We start from the raw sequence: 27,207 nt of genomic DNA, 5'->3' as shown, positions 1-27,207 counted from the left end.
CGTGCCTCCTCTCTCTCTCTCTCTCTCTCTCTCTCTCTCCCCCATATACCCCATCTTTCTTCCCGCCCCCTGATTTCACATCTTTCGCTCTTTCTCCGAGTCTCTCTCTCTCTCTCTCTCTCTCTCTCTCTCTCTCTCTCTCTCTCTCTCTCTCTCTCTCTCATGAGAGAAGACAGACGAGAAAGGGTCGTGGGGACAGACTGAGGGAAATATGAGACAGATAACGGCGAGATAAGGAGCTCAAGAAATAAACCGAGGGGGAGGTAAAACAATGAGATAATGCGGGGGGAAGGAATAGAGATATCTCACGTCTGGAAGAGAGAGATAACGTCTGAGAGGGAGACGGAGGCAAATGAAGACCGGATTACGTTAGGAGACTTCTCCATCTTTTCCTCAACGTCTTTCCCTGCCTTTGTTGTGGTTATTATAACTGTGGCAGACATTTTATTACAACCCCAGACTTACGCATATCATCCCTGCTCCTCCTCCTCTTCCTCTTCCTCCTTACTCCTCCTCTTCCTCCTCTTCCTCCTCCTCACTCCTCCTTCGTTCTTGGGTCATTCTGTATTCCCCGAGCATCGCGACCGTGGATGGCACGAGGAGCGGGGGCAAGAAAAAGACGAAGAAAAAACCCTACTATAACTTCCTCCACTAATACAGCTGAAAATCTTATTCCAGCGGCCTACGCCAGACGGCCTTAATGGCTCCCAAGGCGTTAGCGATGGTGAGGATGACTTCTTCCTCCTCCTCCACTTCGTCCAAACAGCTTCCACAACTCCACCTCCCTCCCTCCCTCACGCCCCTCCAACTCCCCGCCCTCTACAAATCGGATTTAAGACAGGAACCCTCCCTCCACACGTTTTCATTGCTTCCTCCTGTGATGCAGAGTGATGGCCAAGTGATGAAGGTTATCACGGAGGCGTCGTCCCCCGGCGGGAGGGCAATACATGCTGGGGAGCGGGGGGTCATGGTCACTGGGGGAGGAGAGGAGGGGAGGGGGGAGGGGAGGGGGGGATGCTTAATAGTGTGAAACTGTACCACTGGGGGTTGAGGTGCGAGGGTGGGGGGGGGGGAGGGGAGGGGATGTGTGAGAGCACCACAGAAAACGGGGGAGGGCAGGGGAGGGAATATAGGAGCACCACAGAAAAAGGGACAGTGGAGGCAATGTAAAAAGCACCACAGAAAACGGGAGAGGGAGGCAATATAAGAGCACCACAGAAGACATATTCTTAAGCATTGTGTGGAAGATTTTTCTTTTTTTTTAATGCACGTCCATCCCATCACCCGTTTTCTTTCTTAGGACAACATGACGCTCCGTAAACCGGTGGTCACACATGTGGTCCACTCTCACCTGCCTCCACTGGAAGAGCTTGTCTCCTCTCACAGCTCTCACTTTACCCCCCTTCCTACACACACACACACACACACACACCGGGTCCTCCCTCTTCCATCTATCCATCCATCTCCTCCATCAGGCTTCTACGTTCACCACCTCCATCTATATAGACCAGGAACCCCCGTCATACCACAGTAATGTATCCATAACCTCACAAGAGAACCATCAGGTCTTGTGCCTCTCCCATGCGCCGTTGTGTGGGTCAAGAAAGTCTCTTCTCTCAAACCTCAATGTTGGAGGTTGCTGGAGGGCTACAGTCAACCCCTCGCCCAACCCCTCGCCAGTAGGCAGATCTCGTGGCACCTACAGGACATGACACCTCAAGGCCCACTCGTGTGAGGTCCTCAGTAATCGTGGTAACTCATACTTTCTCCGGGGCGTTACCGTCAATTCCCAACTTCTCCTGACCCTCGTTGCGTTCGTCTTCTCTCTCGTCCAATCCTGGTCACTCCTGATCACATTTCCAGTCTCGCCCTCCCTCCCCCCCCCTCAAGACCATTTCCAATCCCTCTAAACCGTTTTCTAATCCATGTGGATGACTTCCAGTCCCTCTTGATCAATTCTAATCCTTCCTGATTATACAGACTTCTTCTCATCCTTGAATCATCCTTTACATTCAACATTCTCCTTCTTTAACTTGACCTAATCCTATAACAAGACTCTTCCTCCTCCTCCTTCCTCCTTCCTCCCTCCTCTTCCTCCCTCCTCCTCCTCCTCCTCCACGAAGAGGATAATAATAACTTACGGAAATAAATGGAGCTTCGATGATCGAGTCTGAGCGTCGTTTGAGGATCTGCTGACGTCAACTTTGTTGTGTGGGGGAGGGGGTGAGGGAAGGGGGTGGGGGAGGGGGTGGGGGGGGTTCGTTAGTGTACGTGGGGAAGGAGGAGGGAATGGAGGAGGGTAGGTAGGTAGGTAGGTGGGGTGGGGGAGGGGGTGAGGGGAGTGAGGGGGGGGAGGACTGGGTGGGACCACAGGGGGAAGAAAACGGAGAGGGGGTGGGTGGGTGGGAAGGCTCCCTCACCTTGCTCAATGTGGGAGGCCAAGCGTCAAAAGAGATTTTGTTAAAGATAAAAACATAAGAGGATGTAAATGATATCGTCCAAACACTTAGTGTAAAACGAATGAAAAACAAACAAACAAAGACACACCCTTGGAACGCGTCATAGATTCACCAGTTCTCAACCCCCGACACCACACCATAGCCCGCGATCGAACCGCATTACGTCTGACCCTTGTTAACGAAACCACAATGTCCCCTGTGGTCACATTACGTCCAGGAGAACTGGAGAGGGAACGAGCCATAGAGAGGAGGGTGGAGCTATGCCTGCCCCCCCCCCCTCATAACAGGAGGAGAAACACGCCTGTGAACCAGCATACAAAGGGACAGTCTAACTACCGAATTGCTGGTAATACATGGAAACGTCGAGATATGTATGTATGTATGTATGGGTGTGTCTTGTGTTGTGCTCAGAATGTTGAGGTGACGGAGACTGTGAGAGAGAGAGAGAGAGAGAGAGAGAGAGAGAGAGAGAGAGAGAGAGAGAGAGAGAGAGAGAGAGAGTGTGTGTGTGTGTGTGTGCGTGTGTCCCGTACTTGACGTGGAAACGCGCGATCTTGGGTCAGAGTGTCCTAACAACCCTATTGGCTTCGCTCGTACTTTCACTAACAACCGTTGCTGGCTCCACCTGTTCTGTACTAACAAGGCAGTTAGCTTCACAACGAATCACTCAAACGACCACAGGTCCACTCGTACTGTCCTAACGACCCCAGGTTCACATGACGTATTCAAACGACACCACCTCACCTCGTAATGCACTAACGACCCAATTGGCTGGCTCACAAACTACTACAATTTTCACTATTTCATCCTCCAGTCTGGCAGCAGACTCAGCGCTCCATATATAACACATTCCTAACCACAATTTTCTTCCTTTTAAACTAGTTTGGTCGACCCTGTTTTTCGTGTGAGGAAGAACACGAAACTGAAAATGTCTGACCTCTTCATCCATGTCTGTTTCAGCCATTCAACGCCTTCACGTCTCATTCATCATTGCACGGTGTATATTATTCTTCACACAATACCTCCCACTTGCTTTCATTCTTATTTAACTCAAATCAGATCAGTATGACAACACAAAGAATCATATTTACATCATTAGGTCATGAACTTTGACCCACAATATACCTCACAAGCTCACAAGCCATGAAGAAAACAAGATCTCATATCGTCCAGGAAGAAGACTTCAAAAGCAAGTGAGTACTCACACAAGTGAAACCTCAAAATGAGAATGGCGATATTCACGTTAAATATTCCACGCTGGATATTCTCGCTAAATATTCAAGCTAAATATTACGTTAAACATTCACTCTAAATATTAGCGCTACATATCCACGATAATTTCGCTAAATATTCAAGGAATATTCGCGCTGAATATTTACGCTAAATATTCGCGATAAATATCAACGGTAAATATTCGCACTGAATATCAACGGAAAATATTCGCGCTAGATATTCATGCTAAATATTCTCACTAAATATTCGCGCTAGATATTCATGCTAAATATCCTCGCTAAATATTCTCGCTGAGTATTCTCGGGTCACAAAACTCGATAAACAAGATTCATCTGAGAAGCGTTTACCCAACCTGCTCCCAGCGTGATGTAGTAAACATGGGGGTAAATGATTTACACAGGAGAGAGAAATTAATCCAGTAGATGGAGTTATTATGAATCCACGAAGACAATATACATAGCGATTTACATATAAATAGGATCTATATATATATATATATCCCTGGGGATGGGGGAGAAAGAATACTTCCCACGTATTCCCTGCGTGTCGTAGAAGGCGACTAAAAGGGGAGGGAGCGGGGGGCTGGAAATCCTCCCCTCTGTTTTTTTTTTAATTTTCCAAAAGAGGGAACAGAGAATTGGGCCAGGTGAGGGTATTCCCTCAAAGGCCCACTCCTCTGTTCTTAACGCTACCTCGCTAATGCGGGAAATGGCGAATAGTTTGAAAAAAAAAAAAATATATATATATATATATATATGAATTTACTCACCTTGTATACGACTGAGGGACATGTTTCTTAGACACTAAGCAACAATATACCTACCACAAGTAACACCTGAAATAAATATGTTGAACACAGGCTACGAACGTGAGTACATATGAGGCCAGACGTGAGGGAGTGTGAGGCAGGACAAGGAACTTGTGAGGGAGCTAGGACTAATGAGGGACAGAGGAACTGTGAGGGAGCTAGGACTAATGAGGGACAGAGGAACTGTGAGGGAGCTAGGACTAATGAGGGACAGAGGAACTGTGAGGGAGCTAGGACTAATGAGGGACAGAGGAACTGTGAGGGAGCTAGGACTAATGAGGGACAGAGGAACTGTGAGGGAGCTAGGACTAATGAGGGACAGAGGAACTGTGAGGGAGCTAGGACTAATGAGGGACAGAGGAACTGTGAGGGAGCTAGGACTAATGAGGGACAGAGGAACTGTGAGGGAGCTAGGACTAATGAGGGACAGAGGAATAGTAAGGGAGCTAGGACTAATGAGGGACAGAGGAACTGTGAGGGAGCTAGGACTAATGAGGGACAGAGGAACTGTGAGGGAGCTAGGACTAATGAGGGACAGAGGAACTGTGAGGGAGCTAGGACTAATGAGGGACAGAGGAACTGTGAGGGAGCTAGGACTAATGAGGGACAGAGGAACTGTGAGGGAGCTAGGACTAATGAGGGACAGAGGAACTGTGAGGGAGCTAGGACTAATGAGGGACAGAGGAACTGTGAGGGAGCTAGGACTAATGAGGGACAGAGGAACTGTGAGGGAGCTAGGACTAATGAGGGACAGAGGAACTGTGAGGGAGCTAGGACTAATGAGGGACAGAGGAACTGTGAGGGAGCTAGGACTAATGAGGGACAGAGGAACTGTGAGGGAGCTAGGACTCATGAGGGACAGAAACTGCGATGAAGCTAGGAAGTGTGAGGAAGCTAGAAATAATGAGTATAAGTAAAGTGTTTAGGAACAAATACCTGCGACTGAATTACGAAATGAAGGAAGAAAAGGATTTAAGAATAAAGACAATGAAAAAAACACGAATACTCATAAAAACATGAGGAATGAGGCAAATAGGATACGTGGGAAGCTCTGGACGAGAAGGAAGAATGAGGAAGCATTACAGGAAGGATTGTCAAGGTTATGAGAATGGATCACTCATGTCTAGCCTCACCGCACCCACAGACACACACACAGACACACACACACACTAACCAGTGAATAATCACATATCACATTTTTCCTCAATATTCATCAGTCTCTGAGGATGACGGTTCGATCCCTGGGTATGATAGGCTTGGCCTCTGACCTTATCTGACCCTTAAGGTAAGGGTGGGTCAGGTCCAAGGCCTACATAATATCACAGGGCCTATGTACCGTCCGTTGTACACACGGGTGGGTAGCTTATACCCCATATTAATGGCATAGGAAAATATACATACACATATATATATAGATATACAGGTCTACACATACACATATAGGTCTATACATAAGAATAAAAGTCTACACACTTATATATACTGGTCTACACATACATATAAAGATCATATATATATATATATATATATATATATATATATATATATATATATATATATATATATATATATATATATTCAGTTTTATGCATACATATAAAGGTATACACATAAATATACAAGTCTACACATACATACACAGGCCTATACATAAAATATACGAAACTTACATCTACTGTACCATAATGACATAATTAAATAACTTGTAACATTTAGCAGAACAATCTCAAAGAACATATATGGAAGCCCTGTTACTTCCTCTGGGATCTCCTCATCAATGCACATATATAACATGCTTGTTAATCCTACAGGAAAAATATTCATTACCAAATCACTACATTTTGACCTTCTAACACCTTGAGCACGACGGTACGACCCTGAACACGATCTACGACCCTTGGGCGTCAAGTAGCGTGACCACTGACCTAACCTTTAGGGGTAAGGTCAAAAGCCACGTCGTCATCCTCAAGGGTCGTTTCGTCGTGCTCCGGGGGTCGTAGGTCGTCTAAACATAGTTAAGGAAACTGCTAAGTTCATAAAATGTATCAATATGTGATCTAATCTTTTTCATTAACGAATATCAACTTCTTCAACTCAAAAATAAAGAATTAAGAAAAAAATAAATCAGTTTCCTTTCTTCTAATAACAAAGAATAAATATGGGACAGACAAAATTACAAGAGATATAACAATTATAACCACATTAAGATATGTTGAGTCCAAATCATGCAAAAGCTGAGCAGCGAGCAGAGGAAACAGAAGATATAAACCCAGTGTAGAACCTGACTACGTTACACACATACATACATACAGACACATGTGTGTGTGTGCCGGGATCATGCACCAAGGCAGACACAAGAATGTCTGACGATAACACAGAATTGTCATCTAACGCTACACCCACCTGGGTACGAACGATTAAGGAAAAAGAAAATGGGAGGAGGAGGAGGAGGAAGACGTGGTGGCAGAGAGAGGGAGGGAGGGAGGGAGGGAGGGGAGCGGGCAACTGGAATGTAATTAAAAAGATAAAAAGAAAAAGGCTTTTTGGAACATTAGTGAGTCCCAGGTTCGTACCCAGAGAGAGAGAGAGAGAGAGAGAGAGAGAGAGAGAGAGAGAGAGAGAGAGAGAGAGAGAGAGAGAGAGAGAGAGAGAACTACGTGTGCGGGATGCCGTCTACGGAGCCTGCCCCCGCCCCCCCTCCCCCAGGTCAGGTCAGGTCAGGCCTGGGCTGGGCTGGGCTGGGCTCATACTGGCAGAGGGGGATGGACGACTCACCTGAAAGCTTGCTCAACAGCTGGCCGATAGCTGAAAATAAAATATCATTTACTATTGGTGCTCAATGGACGCGGGTCGTACGTTGCCCTGTGGTGCAAGACGCCAATCTACCACACCGCCACACACACACACCACCACACTCAACCACACCTCTGGCCTCTCAATGTTGTACAATGCAGAGAATTTTAGGGAAAACATCTGATTCTGACGTATCTACTTGCTCAAATCCAAAACATATTATCATTTAAGTTGCTCATTTGATAATTATTGCTCAAAATAAATCAGATTTAAATTTACATTTAATGATGAATGATTGGAAGAACTTTTAGACGATAAATTGCAAGAGCAACACGACCTAATTTTGGTCGACAATCATTGAGGAGGATTGTGAAACATGGCGATGCTTGGTTGTGATTCGTTCCCTCGACGAGGTCAGAGTGGGGTTCGAGCGGGTCAGTGTGGCCATGGCTGGTTGGTTGGTTGGTTGACCGTGTGGTCTACACTTAACACTAGAGCAGAGATGGTCATGCTTGATATATATGAAGAAGATCATGAACTGCCATGAAGATGCAATTAAGTATGAATAATTCATATAAATCAGTGAGATATAGTGATATGAACTTGAGCAATATTCCAAAGCAGTGTTAAATATAAAGTTTAGGGGAAAGAAATATATTCAAATATACATATCTAAGAGGAGGAGGATCAATTTGTATATGTAAATTAGGGGGATGTGTTTCTCATTAGAGAAAAGGAATTCTGGGACATTCCACTCGTACGGGGTGACTTTTACGTTTCAGTGTACGTGGTGTAACTACAGTGGATGTTCTAGTGTACATGGTGTAACCTCATTGGATGTTCCAATGTAGGTGGTGTAACCACAGTGGATGCTCTACTGCACTGTGTAACCACAGTCTAGTGTTCTAGTGGACTATGTAACCACAATATGGTGTTCTAGTGGAGTGTGTAACCATAGTCTGGTGTTCTAGTGGACTGTGTAACCACAATCGGGTGTTCTAGTGAAGTGTGTAACCACAGTGAGGGATGTAAGTGTTCCACGACAGATAAATGTCACCTTAGTTGAAGGTTTGAACACGTGAGGTTAGCACAGACTTTGGGGGGAATAACTGTTTCTTACACGAGTCTTGCTGCCCCACCCCCCAAGATGCCTTCCCACAGACCACACCTGCCAACCAGCACGTCCCACGTCAGGCCAGGTCCACAGGAGAGTGGCCCCGGCCATGGTAGTGAGGTACCTGACGAAGGAGGAGACGTGCTGGAACCACTGAGGACGTGTGTGTGTGTGTGTGTGTGTGTGTGGGACGAAGACCAGGGTTACAGCAATGGGAAGGAGAGAGGGTAATATAATGGAGGGAAAATATATCATATAATGTCTTCTCTCTCTCTGTCGAGGAGCCACTTCTTTCATATAACCTTATATTTCGTTGGGGCTTATTCCTTCCTTCAGCCTTCTTTCACTGATCCTATTTCTTCCCGAAGCCTTCTTTCATACAGCCTATTCCTTCCTCCAGCCTTCTTTCATTGGACCTATTCCTTCTACAGCCTTCTTGCACAGGTCCCATACTTTCCTCCAGCCTTCTTTCATGGGATCCTACTCCTACTACAGCCTTCTCTCATCGAACCTATTCCTTCCTGAAGCCATCTTTCAAACAGCCTCTTCTTTCCTAAAGCCTCCAAATTTTCTTTTCCCTCATTAACACAACAGTCACATGTGGGATGTTCGCTCCAGTGTGTTCCCTTTTATATAAAGACTCACTACACTGGCCTTCACGCTGTATTTACTACCAAATGTCAAGGTGACATTCACGAACATTTTGGTTTCATTGATTACAGATATTTGCCCGTAGCGACGCTGGGATGAGCGATCACAAGTGGTCGAACCTCATGACCTCCATACATGGTCACCTGACTCTTATCATCACAGCTGATAAGAGACAGGTTTCGTAAACCTTGAAGTCTTATCTAGGTCACGTGCGAGGTCTGTGACCTGGTCAAAGGGGGGTCACAGTATGACCTCTAGTCTACTGGTTGGTCAATGGATCAGTGACGTAAACGTTAAGCTGATCATATTAATCGTGATCAGACGTTACATTCAGCTTAAGCTGCCCAAAATTAGAATCTTAAGCTTAGAAAATGGTAATGAAGTGCCCACTGTTACGGAAAGAAATCAGGTGACGGGTATGTACTAACGACTCGTCGGATGTGACGGAATGTGACGCTAAATGCGTGACGGTCAGACGAACAGACGTAGGGGAAGGAGTGCGAGACCACGAATGGACGAACGCACGAATGGCCGGAAGCGGGTGGTTTACTTCTCAAACACGACGGTACGACCCTTGTGCACGACGGTACGACCCTTGTGCACGACGGTACGACCCTTGTGCACGACGATACGACCCTTGTGCACGACGGTACGACCCTTGTGCACGACGATACGATCCCTGTGCACGACGATACGACTCTTGTGCACGACGATACGACCCTTGTGCACGACGATACGACCCTTGTGCACGACGATACGACCCTTGTGCACGACGATACGACCCTTGTGCACGACCATACGACCCTTGTGCACGACCATACGACTCTCGGGTACGACGGTACTACGACCGTAGAGCACACGGGTACGACCCCTGAGTACGACGGCACTACGACCCACGAGTACGAAGGTGCGACCATTGTGCACGACGGTACGACCCATGAGTACGACGTTACGACCCTTGTGCATGACAGCAGTACGACCCATCGCCTGATGAAGTGACCTGTGCCCTGACCCTTAAGGGTCGTTACCTCAAGGGTAGGGTAACAGGTGGTTCTGATACACGACGAAAACGTGTGGCGGACGAGTGGAGGCCAGATGAACACATGAGACGGAGTAATGGACGAATAGGTACAGGTGGACCAGGGAAAGAACACTCAGGTACACTCCACACTAGTGTACCTTGGAGACACGGTACAGGGTACACCCCAGGTCTCAAGCAGGCACCCCCATCCCTAACAGTGTACCTCGTGGCCACGGTACAACGGGGAACCACACGTTAATCACAAATGTGGGTAAATATAAGACAAATTAACACCTATTTCCAAATTATCATTATTGTATTATCATTATCATTATAATTATCATTATTATTATCATTATTATTATCATTATTATTATTATTATTATCATTATCATTATTACTACTATTATTATTATCACTATCATTATCATTACTACATTAATCATTATTGTTATAATTTTCATCATGATCATTTGCCTAATCACTACTAACAAAAATAATTATAGTGATAGTAATAATAGTAGTACTAATAGTAATAATAATAATAATAATAATAATAATAATAATAATAATAATAATAATAATAACAACAACAATGATAATAATAATAATATATTTGATATATATATATATATATATATATATATATATATATATATATATATATATATATATATATACACACACACTACAGTGGATATCGGTAATACGACCCGGTAAAAAGAGAGAGAGAGAGAGAGAGAGAGAGAGAGAGAGAGAGAGAGAGAGAGAGAGAGAGAGAGAGAGAGAGAGAGAGAGAGAGAGCCGGCCTTACAACCCGGCACATCAAGGCCAATATCGGATCACACCACAACAACACCTGGTTGTGTGTGTGTGTGTGTGTGTGTGTGTGTGTGTGTGTGTGTGTGTGTGTGTGTGGTGGTGAAGGCGAGATGAATTCTGATCATGATGACATGATCCCCCCCCCTGGGTGGCGACATGGGCGAGATATCGGCTGTGGAGGAATATCGGTATCAAACTCCCCCCCCCCCCCCCCCCCCCACCCCCCCACCCAAGACGGAACACGAGACAAAGCAAATATCGGGCGTCAGGTGACCCAGTGTCACGCATGGGGGGGGGGAGGAGGGGGGTAAGGAGAGGGGGTGGGATATAAATATCGGAAAATATTCGAATTCTGTGATGACCGGGGGAGAAAAAGGGCGAATATTGGTTACCACGGGAGAGAGAGAGAGAGAGAGAGAGAGAGAGAGAGAGAGAGAGAGAGAGAGAGAGAGAGTTAGACCAAACAAGATGACGTAATTGAACAAACTGCAACACGAAGACACGTATTAAATTCGAGACTTAATTACCGAGACGAGAGAAAGTGACTTAATGAAAACGAGACGAGGAACTGACGCTCGGAGGGGTGGATGGGGGGGGGGGAACGAGTGTTTAAAGAGTTAATCACACGAGAGATAGTTCAAGTACTGACGACCAGGTTAACGCTAGGACACGAATCATCCAGTTTGGTACGAAACTCAAAAAAAAACAGTAACGTAGGAATTATCACCAAACTGGCAACACTCCCTGGGTAACAAGACATACCACACTAATCACCAAACTAAGTGAATCACTGCAAGCGTAACAAGCTCCAGAGATACAAGACTGAACCACCTAATTACAGGTCAATAGCCGGGTGGGGGGTTTTACGACGAAGTGGCAGGTATACAGAAGTAGTAACAGAGTACAAAACAGGTACATAATACAAGATTGAGAGCCTCGGTCGACATGATATAAATCAAGACAGAAGCATTTTGTGACAAGATTAGACTCCTTAAACGCCCCACGGTATCAAAAACCATGAAATGCGTCTTAATGAAGGAAAGAAAACCCCAGGCCTCCGTTACCTAGTGAAAGGACAAGCCTCTGGGTATGCATACACAAGACATTACCAGGATTGTGGTAATACATGAAGAGAGGAAGAGGGTTCAAAACACAGCCATGGAGAGCGGAGGAGCTGCTCTCTCGTCCAATTTGGAGACGTAATATTCAATGACGTCACCAAACTCCCGCCCAAGTATATAGTGAAGATGATACTTTTATAAAGTCGTCTTGAATTACTCTTTTTCCCACAAGAAGACAGATTTCAGCACGACGACCAACGACCCCTGAGTACGACGGTACGACAAGCGACCCCCTGAACACGACGGTACGACCCTTGGGTAAGATGGCCACACCTTAGAACTAGGCCCTTAAGGCAACAAGCTAATGGTCAGATATATATATATGTTTACCAAATGGCGTCCTAGCTTCGTCTCTTCGATGTATATCAACTGACTGTTATATTTCTCTCTTGTGTCTCCCCTGATGATGTGATTATTACACGAAAGTGCACTTGGGAACTTATCGTGTTTCATTTTCCCCGTGAACTCATAGAAATATATATATATATATATATATATATATATATATATATATATATATATATATATATATATATATATATATACATTCTTCACTGATTGGCTTATTCATTCTAGGGAACAGTTTTAGTACTGGCCAGTTTGTTAGCCTTGTCTCGCACTGATGACCAACTGGAGTTTTTGTTTTCCAGTTTCCAGTTTCGAATTCGCGTCACAGGTTCCAGAACCTGGACATTAAATGTTGTAAATGTAGATACAGAAGTTTCAGTAAATATTTATAGACGACATGCATAATCTATAACAAGCTTGTGGACACGGGCCGCCGTGGCGTTGTGGTTAGCGTTACTGATCTTGAGTTACAACAGGCCCAGCATTGGTTCGAACCCTAAGCGCGGCAGTCGGTCCACACCCAACCCAGCATAATTTATAACAAGCTTGTGGACACGGGCCTCCGTGGCGTTGTGGTTAGCGTTACTAATCATGAGTTACAACAGGCCCAGCATTGGTTCGAACCCGAAGCGCGGTAGTCGGTCCACACCCAACCCAGCTGTTCATTCTCCCCACGATGGGGTGATCGATAGAGGCCGATCTACCTTAGGCTTGTGTGTATGTATGTGTGTGTGTGTGTGTGTGTGTGTGTGTGTGTGTGTGTGTGTGTGTACATACATAGGAGTAGTGTATGGTACATATATACAAGGTTAAGAGACTGGGCAACACGAGTGTCAGATACACCCCCCGTAATATACACACAGTAATCACACATACAAGCGACCGTAATATATATATATTTAATCGAAAAAAAAAATCACGCGTTCTTTTAAACTCTTGAAGGAGTTCTCTCGAGACGCAATAAACCTTTCAAGAGATTAACTTGCACTTGATATTGACACATCAGCTCATTTGGAATTTTTCTCCCAAAGGGGAGATTATGCCCCCCCCCCCAGCCCTCCCCTCTGCTCCCCGCATCCACCGGGGGGACGACCCAATTCTGGCATTTATCAAACACGAAAAATGTTTGTCTATCTTACTTTCCCACACTAAGATAGAAAAAAAGGTACCAAAACAAGAATCATGGTACCAAGCCGAGAGTACCAAAAAGGGCACAAAGAGCACTAGCCCCCGGGGGGCACCCAAACCAGAGCACCAACGCCCCCAGGGGACACCCAAACCAGAGCACCAACGCCCCCAGGGGAGACACCAAGAAGCTGGTGGTTTGGTGAGGCGAGGATGGTAGGGCTTCCCTCCAGCGATGTGTGGCGATATATTGATCGTCCAATGCTGACCTCCAGCTGGCTATTGCCTTAAGTAGACCTCGTCCCCTCAAAGTATGAGTCTCAAGCGATTCATGAGTGTCACACACGCCAACCCCCCACCGTAAGGAGGCACATAACTCGACCTCGAATGAGGACAACCTCGTAGACCTCCAAAATGGTTTATGACACGGAACAGAAGGAGGTGAACTTGTGTGAACGATAGACAATGACTGAATGGGTGCATCTATCAGAGACCATATAGAACATGATGAACAGTAACGTCTGTTGAGACGAGATGGTTCAACACAGCAGATACGACGAGACTATGGATCGAACGGATGAACGAAACACCAGCGAGTGGAACTGAAGCTTCGAAATAAGTTATTGATCGTACATGAATCAAGATATCTAAAAAAAATATATGTTTACGGATTTTTTCTCAGAGTCGTGGATGTACAAATATCTAATATATATATAGGATTCCATTACTATGAACATATCTAAACCTACTATTCTGAGTTCTGTGTTTTTAAGTACATCCCACATGAACTGGTTCGATTCAATGAATTATTCGGGTCGAACCCCACGACCCACTACCCTCCTCTTAGTTCTCCCTCACAAGAAAAATCCTCCAACAAATCCCTCCTAAATCCTTCAAACCCCTACAAACATCTCTCTCTCTCTCTCTCTCTCTCTCTCTCTCTCTCTCTCTCTCTCTCTCTCTCTCTCTCTCCAATCAAAACAATCGAGAGAGAAATTCGTGGCCTTATCTCTCATCACATCACTTACGTAACACAGTCGGGAGAGAGAGAGAGGGAGGAGAGAGAGAGAGAGAGAGAGAGAGAGAGAGAGAGAGAGAGAGAGAGAGAGAGAGAGAGAGAGATTCGCCCCGGGCATTACAGCCGACCATAGACGTGTTCTGATCTACAATCACGCGAGACGTGGCTGGATGTGAGGGAGTGTCACCTCCTCCCTCCCTCCCTCCCTCCCTGGGCTGCAATAACGTGTGTTGCCGTAACACCCCAGGTCATGCATGACCCAGCCCACAGCCACGTCACGTGTGGTGATCCACGAGAACCGTGCACGACACGTCGTAGGTCGCATGACTCGTCGTTGCCCGTGACCATACAAGGGGGGGAGGGGGTCGAGGGGGGTCGAGTGACGCATGACCTATCATACAATACCCCGGAGGCGAAACACCGTACGTCATCGCTGGTCTTCTGTTGCGTCACCAGACTTCCGGTAGATCTACCACGGGACTGGTAATGAACCAATGACGACCATACGTTCCAGGACGAGACTCAACCGTGGGTATAAAACTGGAATTTTGATCTTCGAGTTACGTCTAGCGGTGCTGGGTAGGTTGGGCCAGGTCTGTGTATCGCTTAAGAGGGGGCGCGTCTCTCTCTCTCTCTCTCTCTCTCTCTCTCTCTCTCTCTCTCTCTCTCTCTCTCTCTCGGATCGAGTGGCCAGCGACCCAGGCCGGGCCCCAGGCGAGGGAACCCACAGGCTTCCAGGCTCACTCACTCTTGGTGCCTCCCGCATCTCCTGCCACTTCCCAGACGCAGTGAGGAGGGGCGACCTTTCCGTGGTACAGACGCGCACACAGCCACGCGACGGAAGATCAAAAGGAAACGTAAATGTCACCGAAAAATTATTCAACGTGTTAAGGTTTTAATCTGTTCTTTACAGCTTCTCAAGTCTCTTTATACGAGGCAAAATTGTATGACAAGTTCACAGGGTGAAAAAGTATTGGATTATTGTAACCACAAAATAAAATTTGCTGTATAAACACAGCGACTAAGTCCAATTGTTACATCTTTCAAGGCAACAAAACACAAACCTACGGAGAATAAACATGACTTTTCAATACATAACATAATCGTTCTGACCTTAAACGTGTTCGTAAAATCATTGATTCATCTATCTGTCTGTCTATCTGTTTGTCTCTATGTATCATTAACTCCATTCCCAGACCCGTGAGGTGGATGAGGCACACACACACACACACACACACACACACACACACACACACACACGCAAACACACACAGCCTCTAAAAATCCCTCACACCCACCCTCACTCATGCCCGGTGAGTTAGTCAAACACAGGCCTCATAAAACACCTTCTTATTTTTACGAGTTCATGTTTCACTTCACACACTAAGCTGATTCCTCGAGCCAGAGAGACGTCTCCATCCTTCACCAACACCACCACCACCACCACCACCACCAACACCACCACTGTGAACAAAATGCTTCCATTATATCCGGTCCCCAATCATTCCTCTCGCCCACATAAATTATTCCTTACACAGACCCATTCTCTCTCTCTCACACTCCACTCATTCACTTATTACCATCTATTAACCCAGCTATAAAACAAATGAAAACGAACTGCGTGTAGTCTCCTTGACTTTTAAAGACTTGGGTCATATTGTGACTTTTGAGACAGCCCAGAACCAAAATGCCACAGACGTTCTCTCAAAGAGACGAGACATTATCTTATCCCGAACCTCACAAGATGATAAGATCATGTCCATATCAACGTATTAGGTGTGGCAACATATTCCGCAACAGGACGATGCGATGCAAGACCTAAAAATGGTCCACAACAACAGAATATGGGGGCACAAGAGGCCTACTGACCACACCCACTTGATCCTCACTTGTAAGTGGGAAAATGACGAGGTAAACACAACTAGAGGGAGGGTCGTTTGTGGTCGTCACTACGGGAATAGTATGCATATAAGCACACACTGTCTTAGATGGAGCTACACACACACACACACACACACATACACACACACACACATATTCATATACTAACTGCAGAGAGCGTATGGCAAGACTTGAAGAGGTAAGGACAATATGTGATACAGAGAACGTAGGGAGCAGCACCTATAAGTAATAAAGTAAGAGAGTAAATAGTTTGAAATAAGGAAAACGACGATAGTGTTAAAGAAGATGGGAAACCCAGTGACTACCTCGTCTGTCATCACACAGGAGACGTATCTTACAAGTGGATACGATACAGGATCGACCAGACAACCTCTATTATCAAAATGATGGCAGCATCTATAATTAGAAAGGGTTAGTGGCTATAATACACCACGAGACTGTCACTCTAATTTAGCATGAAGAGAGCGTCTGTAATTATCGGAAGATAATATCCATAATTAAGCTGGAGTCGTCGCTTACAATCCATATAGGACACGATATACGAATCATCAGTTTTGTGGTACTTAATTCAAGCGTCGGTTCCTATATATATAACCCGTATAGTATAAGCGGCAACGACTGCGATAGCATCTATACCATTTAAGAAAAACGAAGTAAGAGACATCAGCTATAACTAGAAAACGGGAAAGAGCATTGTATAAAGGAGAACGGATGGCAAATGTAGTCTAAACTGGGAAATGATTTTTGTTTTTTCCAGTAAGTAACCAACCAACACAACATCTACGTTCCGCGGGTCACGAAAACGAAAGTCCCAAAATAAACGCAAGATCTTTGATAACACATTAGAGAATTACAGAAATAATAACATAATGAAAATATCAAAAGTAATTCGAATACGTGGGAATACTTTTCACGTATTCCCTGCGTGTCGTAGAAGGCGACTAAAAGGGGAGGGAGCGGGGGGCTGGAAATCCTCCCCTCTCGTTTTTTTTTAATTTCCAAAAGAAGGAACAGAGATGGGGGCCAGGTGAGGAAATTCCCTCGAAGGCTCAGTCTTCTGTTCTTAACGCTACTTCGCTAACGCGAGAAATGGGCGAAGAGTATGAATATTATATATATATATATATATATATATATATATATATATATATATATATATATTATATATATATATATATATCTTTCTTTCAAACTATTCGCCATTTCCCGCGTTAGCGAGGTAGCGTTAAGAACAGAGGACTGGGCCTTTGCGGAAATATCCTCACCTGGCCCCCATCTCTGTTCCTTCTTTTGGAAAATTAAAAAAAACCCAAATTCGTGGGGGGGCCCGACTTACACGAGTTCCTATCGTTAGTAAAAAACACATAAAAACCCCACCCTTTCACTCACACAAAGCTGGGAAAAAATTCGAAGGGTTAAAAGGGTAACATTTATTTTCAAACATTAAAGACCTTAGCCCGCTAATTGGAAAGGGACTAATCTACAAGCAGGGGCCCTTTGAAATTTTCAGTTTTTCCGACATTTTGGGGTTTTGTCAGCGTGCCAGCTGGTGTAGACTGTTCACCTCATGACCAAGTTTAGGGTTTACCCAGGCGGAGGGGAACACCTAATTTAAAGGCGACATAACGGCGATCACTTTAAGAAGGCCCAAAGCTTTTGGGCGGCCATACGGGGGTACAAAAAAACCGTCTGTTCCTTGTGCCTTGTTATGTTGGCAAAAGTTTCTACCCTTGACAACGGGCAAAAATTTAATTTTTTTTAACAGGAAAACACAGCAACAATTTTCCCCGCTTTCCCCAAATGAAACAAAACCCCAGTTTAAAACACAGCGACGCCCCTTAGTTTGGGCCCAGTTTTAAACCTGGAAAATCCTTATTTGGTCATGTTTTTTTTAAACGCCCTCATTTTTCCCAACTAAGCCTGAAAACAAACAAATCCCCTTTCTCGGGTCTACGTTCCAACATTTTTAAGGGTCTTAACCCGCAGAAAATTTTTAAGGCCCAGAGCTGCTTCGCTGTATCCCTGGCCAAACAAAACCCCAACCCTTTGGGGCACACAAAAACGAAAGCCGACGGGCCCCCCCAACTTTTCCCTTTCTGTTTGAAATCTCATTCCTTCAATAAAAACCGCCCTAAAACCCATCCACTGCCTCTCGTCCTTCATCATACGCTATATATATTCTTACAAAGTAATAACCTGTCATATTTCTCCCTCAATTCACACGATGCGCGCGCACTGTGTGATAAAAATTGATTAATTTTGGTTTTAAAACTCTTTATTGCCCCGCCCTCTTATCCTTGGGTTTTATTTTCCTTGCTTTACCCCTAGGTGGTGTGTGTGGGTGTTTGTTGGGGTGTGTGTTGGGTGTGTGTGTGTTTTGGGTTGTGGTGTGGGGTTTGTGGTGTGTGGGGGGGGTTTTTAGGGTACATACACTTTTTGGGCAAGATCATTTTTCTGGGGAGAGACCTTTTTTTCTCCCCATTTTTCCCCCCACGTCCCTCCCCTCCCAATTTCCCCCCCTTTCCCTCCCACGTCCTATTGGCCAAGTTCCCTCCTCCGTCTCACGCGCTCCCCTTCAACACACTCCCTTCCCCCATCCCCTCCCCCCCTTTCGCCCCTTTTTTTTTTTTTCATGATCCACTTACTTCTGTGCTTCATCTTTCCCTCACTCCTACGCCTCCTGCCTCACTGCTATGTCTCCTCACTTGTTCTTACGTCCTCTAACGTATTCCTACCACTCCTGCCTCCTCCCTCACACTCCCCTGTGATACAAGACATCCTCCCTCACTTCTGTGCACCTCCCTCATTCGACTCACCTCCCTCATTCAACTCACCTTCCTCTCATCCGTATATCTTTCTCACTTATACATCATTTCTCATTTTCTTCTCACTTTTTACTTTTTCTTCTGTCAACATGTTACCCCTCACTTCTACAAATCTTCCATATCGGCACATTATCTCTCACTTCCACATGTCTATCTCTCACTTCCACGGGTTTTTGGGCTCACTTTTAAAATGTCTATCTCTCACTTCCACGTAACTGTCTCTCACTTCCACGTGTCTGTCTCTCCTTTTAATTTTCCCCTTGTCTGTTCATTTCCCGTATTGTCCCCCTTACTTTTCCCCAATCTGTCTCTCACTTCCCCAGGGGCTTTTCTTCACTTCCACGTAAAAAATTCTCACTTCCCACGTGTCTAAACTCTCACTTCCAAAAAGTAACTGCCCCTACTTCCCTTTTTTGTCTTCACTTCTACGTATCTGTTTTTCTCACTTCACGTTTTTCATCTTTTCTTCTACGTAACTCTCTCTCACTTCCACGTTTCTGTCTCTCACTTATACGTGTCTATGTCTCACTTCCACGTGTCTATCTCACTTCCACGTAACTGTCTCTCACTTCCACGTTTTTTTTTTTTTTTTTTTTTTAACCAGGGCTTCCCTTCCCCGTTTCTTTTCCCCAATTCCACGTGTTTTTCTCACTTTCCCCGTAAAAACTTCCTTTTAATGTTTTCCTTTTCCTCAATTTTTCCTTTTCTTCCTTTCAAAATTTTTCCTCATTCTTTTGGGGTTTTACCATTTACCTCGCCTATTACCCGTTGTGACCTTTTCTTTTTTCGCCATTATCTCTGACTTTACCTTTTTTAAATTTCCCCCGGGTGTTTTTGAAACCGATACATGACTCCCACGAAGCATGGGAAACCGATACATGACTCCATGATGCTATGTAACCGATACAGACTCCCACGATCTATGCCCCCATACCCTGTCCCGCGATTTCTTTTGTAAACCGATACATAACTCCCAGCGATGTTATGTATCCGATACATGACTCCAGCGATGCTATGTATCCGATACATGACTCCCAGCGATGCTATGTATCCGATACATGACTCCCAGCGATGCTATGTATCCGATACATGACTTTCCCCCTGATGCCCATGTATCCGGGTACTTTTCCCCCGCGATGCTATGTTTTCCGTACTTTAAATCCGCGATGCTAGTTTCCGATACATGACTCCCACTGATGCTAGGGACCCATACAGGGCGTCCCCGCGATGCTTTTGGGATCCGGAAAACATGACTCCCACGATTTTTTTGTATCCGATACATTGGGCTCGCAGCGATGCTTTGTATCCGTTTCATGCCCCCCACGATTTCTTGTATCCCATACTTTACTCCCAAACCCTTTCTATGTATCCCATAATGACTCGCCCGCGATGCTAGGGATCCGATACCCTGACTCCATGATGGTATGTATCCCCATTAAAATGACTCGAAGCGTTTTCCAAAGTATCCGTTCAGGGCTCCCAGCGATGCAAAGTACCCATACAGGGTCCACCTGATGCTATGTATCCGGTTTTCCCTGAAATCGAAGCGTTTCAAAGTATCCGATACACACCCTTTCCCTTTTACCCATAGATCTCTACCTGTTTTAAAAACAAGATTCGCCTCAAATTTCTAGTATCCTTTTCCCCCTATGATACATGTGTCAATGCTATGTATCTCAACCCCACTGAAACATGACACAATTTCTATGGGATCTCAACCCCACGGGAAAAAGGACCCAATGCTAGATTCAACCCCCCTGAAAACATGACACAAGGGTAAAGTATCTCTGGCCCCAAAGATACTTGACTCTTAACCCTCCTGACACCCCAAATTTCCATGCTATGTTACCTCTTTTTTGGGGGAAAAACGCTCCCCTTAACTGCTGTGTATGTATCCCCCCATCCAACTGTGTTCCCCTCAAATGATACATATGTCTTCTCTAACTCATGTATCTTTTTCCCTTCCCCCCCAAAGTACCACCCCCAATCATGGTGATACCCCTTCCCTTTTCCATGACGAATTTTCCCTCCCCCCCCCCCTGGGGGCCATACCCTCCCCCCCAAATCTGTATGTGGGGCTCCCCCCCCAACCTCCCAACCTCACTTTCCTGCGTTTTCCCGGAAAGGGGAAAGGGGGGGGGGGGGGGTGTCGCGTTTGCTTTTTTGCCCGGGGACACTTTGGGGGCCGGGTAACACCCGTCATGGGACCGGACACATCCGGATCAAATGATACGTGCATCACGCATCAGGCCTACAATACAAATACACAACGTACGGGGTTTTGGGTATCGGATCCCGTTTTTTTAGTTGTGTTTGTGTGTGTTTTGGGGTTGTGTGTGGGGGAAGTGAACAAGAGAAAGTGAAAAGTGAAGGGGTTTTGGGCTTTTTTTATCCCTTTAAATTTGGGGATACGGTGGACATAACTACTTAATAACTACTTAATCCGGCTCTTGAACACGATGGTACGACCCTTGAGCACAAAGGGTTTGGGCCCCGGGAGCACGACGGTAGGGGACCCTTTGGGAGCACGACGGAAAATTAACCGACCCCGGGGGAGCACGACGGTACGCCCCCGGGCAAGATGGAACGACCCTTGAGCACGAGGGTAACGCCCCTTTGGGGAACACGACGGTAAGCCCCCGGGGAAAAAGGAAAACGGGAGGGGGGTTTACGACCCGGGGGCCCAAGGGGAAGGGTTTTGGGAAACCCTTGGGGGCCAAGGGGCGGTAACGACCCTTGACCCCCCAAACGAAGGGTTTTTAACGAACCCTTGAGCCCAAGGGTAGGGGAATCCTTGGGGGTTACGGCCGGGCCAAAAGCCAAAAAGGGGTTTAAATCTTTTCCGTCGTGCCCCAAGGGTCCTTTAACGGTCGTGTTTAAAGGGGTGTTAAATTACGTGGGCACTTCAACAACCCCGTAAAAAAAGGGAGCTGCGACTAACATTTTTACGACTGACGCAAACTGTGTTGCGGGGGCGCTAACGGGGAGGCGACCTGGTGACTCACGCCATAACATTACGTGGGTGTGACGCATTATTTACACGTAGTAGTAGTATTTATTTAGTAGTAAAAAGTAGTAGTAGTAGTTTGAAAGTAGTAGAAAGGTAATATTTAGTAGTAGTAAAAGTATTTATTTGGGGGGTATGGGTAGTAGAAAAGTAGTAGTATTATTTAAAGGTAGTAGTTGTAGTAATAGTAGTAGAAAGAAATAGTAGAAAGGTGGGTAGGGGAAATTTTAGTAGTAGTTATTTAATAGTAGTAGTAATAGTATTTAAAATTTAGTAAGTAGTAGTAGGTAGAAAGTATAGAAATAGAGTATAGAAATTTGTAGTAGTAGTAGTGGATTTAGTAGTAGTATTTTAGTAGTAGAAAAGAAAAGTAGTAATAGTAGGTAGTAGTAGTAGAGTAGTACAAAGTAGAATAGTAGTAATATATAGTAGTAGTAGTGTATAGTGGGTAGTAGTTATAGTAGTAGTAGAGAAATAGAGTAGTAGTAGTAGTAATAAAAGTAGAAAGTAGTAGTATTTAGTAGTAGTAGAAAGTGGGAGGTAGTAGTAGTAGAGTAGTAGAGTAAAAATAGTAGTAGTAGTATAGTAGAAATAGTAGTATAGTAGTAGAAAGAAAGTAGTATTTAGAAAAGAAAATTATAGAAAAGTGGGTAATAGTAGTATAGAAAGAAATAGTGTAGTAGTTTTTAGTAGTAGTAGTAGTAGTAGTAAAAAAATAGTAGTATTTGTAGTATTTAGTAGAAAAGAGGGGTAGTAGTAGTGGTAGTAGTAGTAGTAGTATAGAGAAAGTAGAGTAGAAAGTAGTAGAAAAGTAGTAGTAGTATAGTATAGTATTTAGTTAGTAGAAAGGGGGGTATTTAGTAGTAGCAGTAGAAATAGTATTTAATAGTAGTAATTGGTTAATAGTAGTAGTAGTAGAAAAGTAGTAGTGAGATAGTAGAAAGTAGAGTAGTGGGTGTAGAAATTAGTAGTATTTGTATGTAGTATTTATTGGGATTTGGGTAGTAGTATATTTAAAATAGTAGTATTTTAAAGAAAGTAGTGTAGTTAGTAGTAGTTAGGTTTTGGTTTTGGTGGTGGTGGTAAGTGTTTTGGTGTGGTTTTGGTGGTTTGGGGTATTTGGGTTTTATTTTATTATAAATTTTTGGGGTTTTGTTTTTTAAAAAATTTTTTTTTGGTTTTTTGTTTTTTGTTTTGGGGGGTTGGGGGTTTTGTTGGGGGGGTTGTTGGGGTTGGGGGGTGTGTTTTGGGGGTGTGTGTGTTTTTTGTGTTTTGGGGTTGGGTTGTTTTGTGGGGTTTTTGGTGTTGTGTGTGGGGGTGGGGGTGTGGGGTGGGGTGTGGGGGTGTTTTGGTTGGTTTTGTGGGGTGGGTGTGGGGTGGGGTGGGTGTGGGGGTGTTTTGGGGTTTTTGGGGTTGGGGGTGGGGTGTGGGGTTTTGTGGGGGTTTTTTTTTTTTTTTGTTTTATTTTTTTTTTTTTTTGGTATTTTTTTTTTTTTTTTTTTATTTTTTTTTTTTTATTTTTTTTTATAATTTTTTAAATTTTTATATTTTTAAAATAAAAATTTTTTAAATAATAATAAAAATTTTTGATTTTAAAAATTTTAATATTAATAAAAATTAATTTTTTTATTTAATAATAATAATAATGATAATAATAAAAATATTAATAATAATAATAATGATAATAATAATAATAAAAATTAAAAAATAAAAATTTTTTAATGAAAAAAAAATAATTTTTGTAATAATAAAAATAATAATAATGAAAATTTAAAATTAATAATTTTTAATGGATTAATAAAAATAAAAATGGAATTTAATAATAATAATAATGAAAATAATAATTAATAAATAATAATTGGTTTAATTAAAAAATAAATAAAATTAAAAAATAATAATAAAAATGTTTTAAAAATAATAATATTAAAAATAATAATAATGAAAAATTTAACTAATACTAATGATAATAATAATAATACTAATAATAATAATAATAATGATAATAATAATAATAATAATAATAATAATAATAATAATAATAATGATAATAATAATAATAATAATAATAATAATAATAATAATAATAATAATGATAATAATAATAATAATAATAATAATGATAATAATAATAATAATAATAATAATAATAATAATGATAATAATAATAATAATAATAATAATAATAATAATAATAATAATAATAATAATAATAATAAAATAATGATAATTATAATAACGATAATAATATTCATCATTATTATCATCAGTATCATTATTACTACTACTATTATCATCATTATTATCATCATCATTAATTAAAATAAAGTAATACTGTCCATACAAATTCACGAAGTTCACAAAATGAGTATGTTAAATACACAACCTCCTCTCTCACTGTAGTGAGCTCAGTCCAGGATATTGTACTCTCATTCATACTGAATTTCTGATTCCTCCTTGGATTATATTGTATTTCCACCACCTTGGATTACATTGTATTTCCACCCCTTCCTTGGATTACATTGTATTTCCAACCCTTCCTTGGATTACATTGTATTTCCATCCCTTCCTTGGATTACATTGTATTTCCACTCCTTGGATTACATTGTATTTCCAACCCTTCCTTGGATTACATTGTATTTCCACCCCTTCCTTGGATTACATTGTATTTCCAACCCTTCCTTGGATTATATTGTATTTCCACCCATTCCTTGGATTACATTGTATTTCCACCCCTTCCTTGGATTACATGGTATTTCCAACCCTTCCTTGGATTACATGGTATTTCCAACCCTTCCTTGGATTATATTGTATTTCCACCCCTTCCTTGGATTACATTGTATTTCCAACCCTTCCTTGGATTATATTGTATTTCCACCCATTCCTTGGATTACATTGTATTTCCACCCCTTCCTTGGATTACATGGTATTTCCAACCCTTCCTTGGATTACATGGTATTTCCAACCCTTCCTTGGATTATATTGTATTTCCAACCCTTCCTTGGATTACATGGTATTTCCACCCCTTCCTTGGATTACATTGTATTTCCACCACCTTGGATTACATTGTATTTCCAACCCTTCCTTGGATTACATGGTATTTCCACCCCTTCCTTGGATTACATTGTATCCCATTACCCACCTTGGGTTACATTGCATTTCCATTGCCTACTAGGATTACACTGCATCTCCACACCTTCCTTGGATTACGCAGTTTCCAGGCACACCGGCCGGGTAATCGCTGTAATAAATAGCTGTAATCCCCCGCTTCCCTTACTGGCGATAATCACCAACAATAATAATCCTGGTATTACTCAAAAGCTGCCAGGAGGGGGCAGCAGAGAAGAGCAGACCCCGAGATGCGTGTGTGTGTGTGTGTGTGTGTGTGTGTGGCGTATGTACAAAATGTCTAGAGAAAGGAAGACAACATGTTAACCATCCTTTATACAATATACGAACCTGCAGGCTTAAAAGTACACACACACACACACACACACACACACACACATATATATATATATATATATATATATATATATATATATATATATATATGTATATATACCCAATGAACTCCACTGTGACCCGATTTTACCTTCGCCCAAAACTAAATTCGTTCCCTCCGTCTTAAACTACGCCACAGCTACCTACATACCCATCTTATACACAACAAACATAAGAACCACTCAAAACAGAGCACCTTGAATAATCAGCGGTTGCCTAGCAACTATCAAAACAAGGATCAGATAAAACAAACACGAAACAAAGAAACTTCTAACGTGACCCTCCTCCACACACACTAGCTGTCCAATCTTTGGGATAACAGATCTAAACCACACAAATCCTAACTACTACATAACCAATCACCCCCGTTACACTCTCTCTAGCTGTCTATATACACACTCTCTCTAGCTGCCTATATACACACTCTCTCTAGCTGCCTATATACACTCTCTCTCTAGCTGCCTATATACACACTCTCTAAGCTGTCTATATACACACAGCCCACAACCCAGCAACACACAATGACAACATACAGTTTCACACTGTAATTGTCCAAAACACCCACTAGGGCATTAGCTCCCCATAACCCAGCGTTTTTACACCCCACTCCAGCAGAACTACTCCAACCACAAACTACGTACACTCCCCAGACACCACTCATCTCCCCAGTATAAAACATGACTCCTGGTCACCCCACACATCTCTTCCTGTCAGGCCAGTGGACGTGGCTGGCTCTCTCTGCGCTGCAGGGCTACTGGGTAGGAAGGGTCGTTTCATATAAGCATATATATACATAGAACGTTTCGCTTGTAAACATATATATATATATATATATATATATATATATATATATATATATATATATATATATATATATATATACATAACTCTACAATCAAGGATGCACTACAATCAGCAGCAGGGAAATACAGGACTCCTTCAGAGAAGTCCTTCAACGAGGTTTTTTTACTTCACATCGACCGCGGAAGAATTTAGTGACATAGTCTCACCGAAAACACCTCATCACTCGCTGGGTCCCCGTGTGTAGACGCCGTACGGTAATACACACACACACACACACACACACACATACGAAGTCTGCGTCAGGAGCCTTGGGCCCTTATGTGTCTACCTTATGTGTCTTATTCCACATTCCTCCTTGCGTCTCCTCCTGAGCCAGGCAGACGTGACCAAGGTGTTACCATTCCATGACCCAGCAGTAGTAATGATGGTTGTACACTAACTACTTCTAGTGAAACTATCGTCTCCACATATTCCCCCAAACTACATTTCCTTAGCTTGAAAGTCCTCTTAGTTTATGTTAGCTTACTGCTCCTTGCTCTCTGAATGGCCTCAAGCAGTCCTCCTTACACACACACACACACACACACACACACACACACACAGTGTTACCGAACTCCGCCTGCTAGAGGCTACATCTCGAATAAGAAAGGACTAC

At 43.4% G+C, this 27,207-nt stretch overlaps 1 protein-coding gene across 14 annotated transcripts in view; it reads right to left on the bottom strand.

Moving 5' to 3' along the window:
- Rdl (Resistant to dieldrin) overlaps positions 1–27,207 on the bottom strand; it is a 386,180-nt gene that overhangs the window by 353,106 nt on the left and 5,867 nt on the right. For 12 of the 14 annotated variants that reach the window (XR_011716741.1, XM_071693703.1, XM_071693712.1 and 9 more), the window contains exon 2: positions 7,276–7,305. The exons of the other annotated variants lie outside the window; for them this stretch is intronic. Coding sequence is in view for 11 of the 12 variants with exons in the window: in XM_071693703.1 (XP_071549804.1) it covers positions 7,276–7,305 (30 nt within the window). In the remaining variant the exon portion in view is untranslated. The remainder of the gene's footprint in view (positions 1–7,275; positions 7,306–27,207) is intronic. 14 annotated transcript variants of the gene reach the window in all.

This window comes from Panulirus ornatus, chromosome 56, assembly GCF_036320965.1.
Source record: "Panulirus ornatus isolate Po-2019 chromosome 56, ASM3632096v1, whole genome shotgun sequence".
Lineage (NCBI taxonomy): Eukaryota > Metazoa > Arthropoda > Malacostraca > Decapoda > Palinuridae > Panulirus > Panulirus ornatus.
The sequence above is the reverse complement of the archived record's forward strand: the minus strand, read 5'-3'. Positions and strand labels throughout refer to the sequence as shown.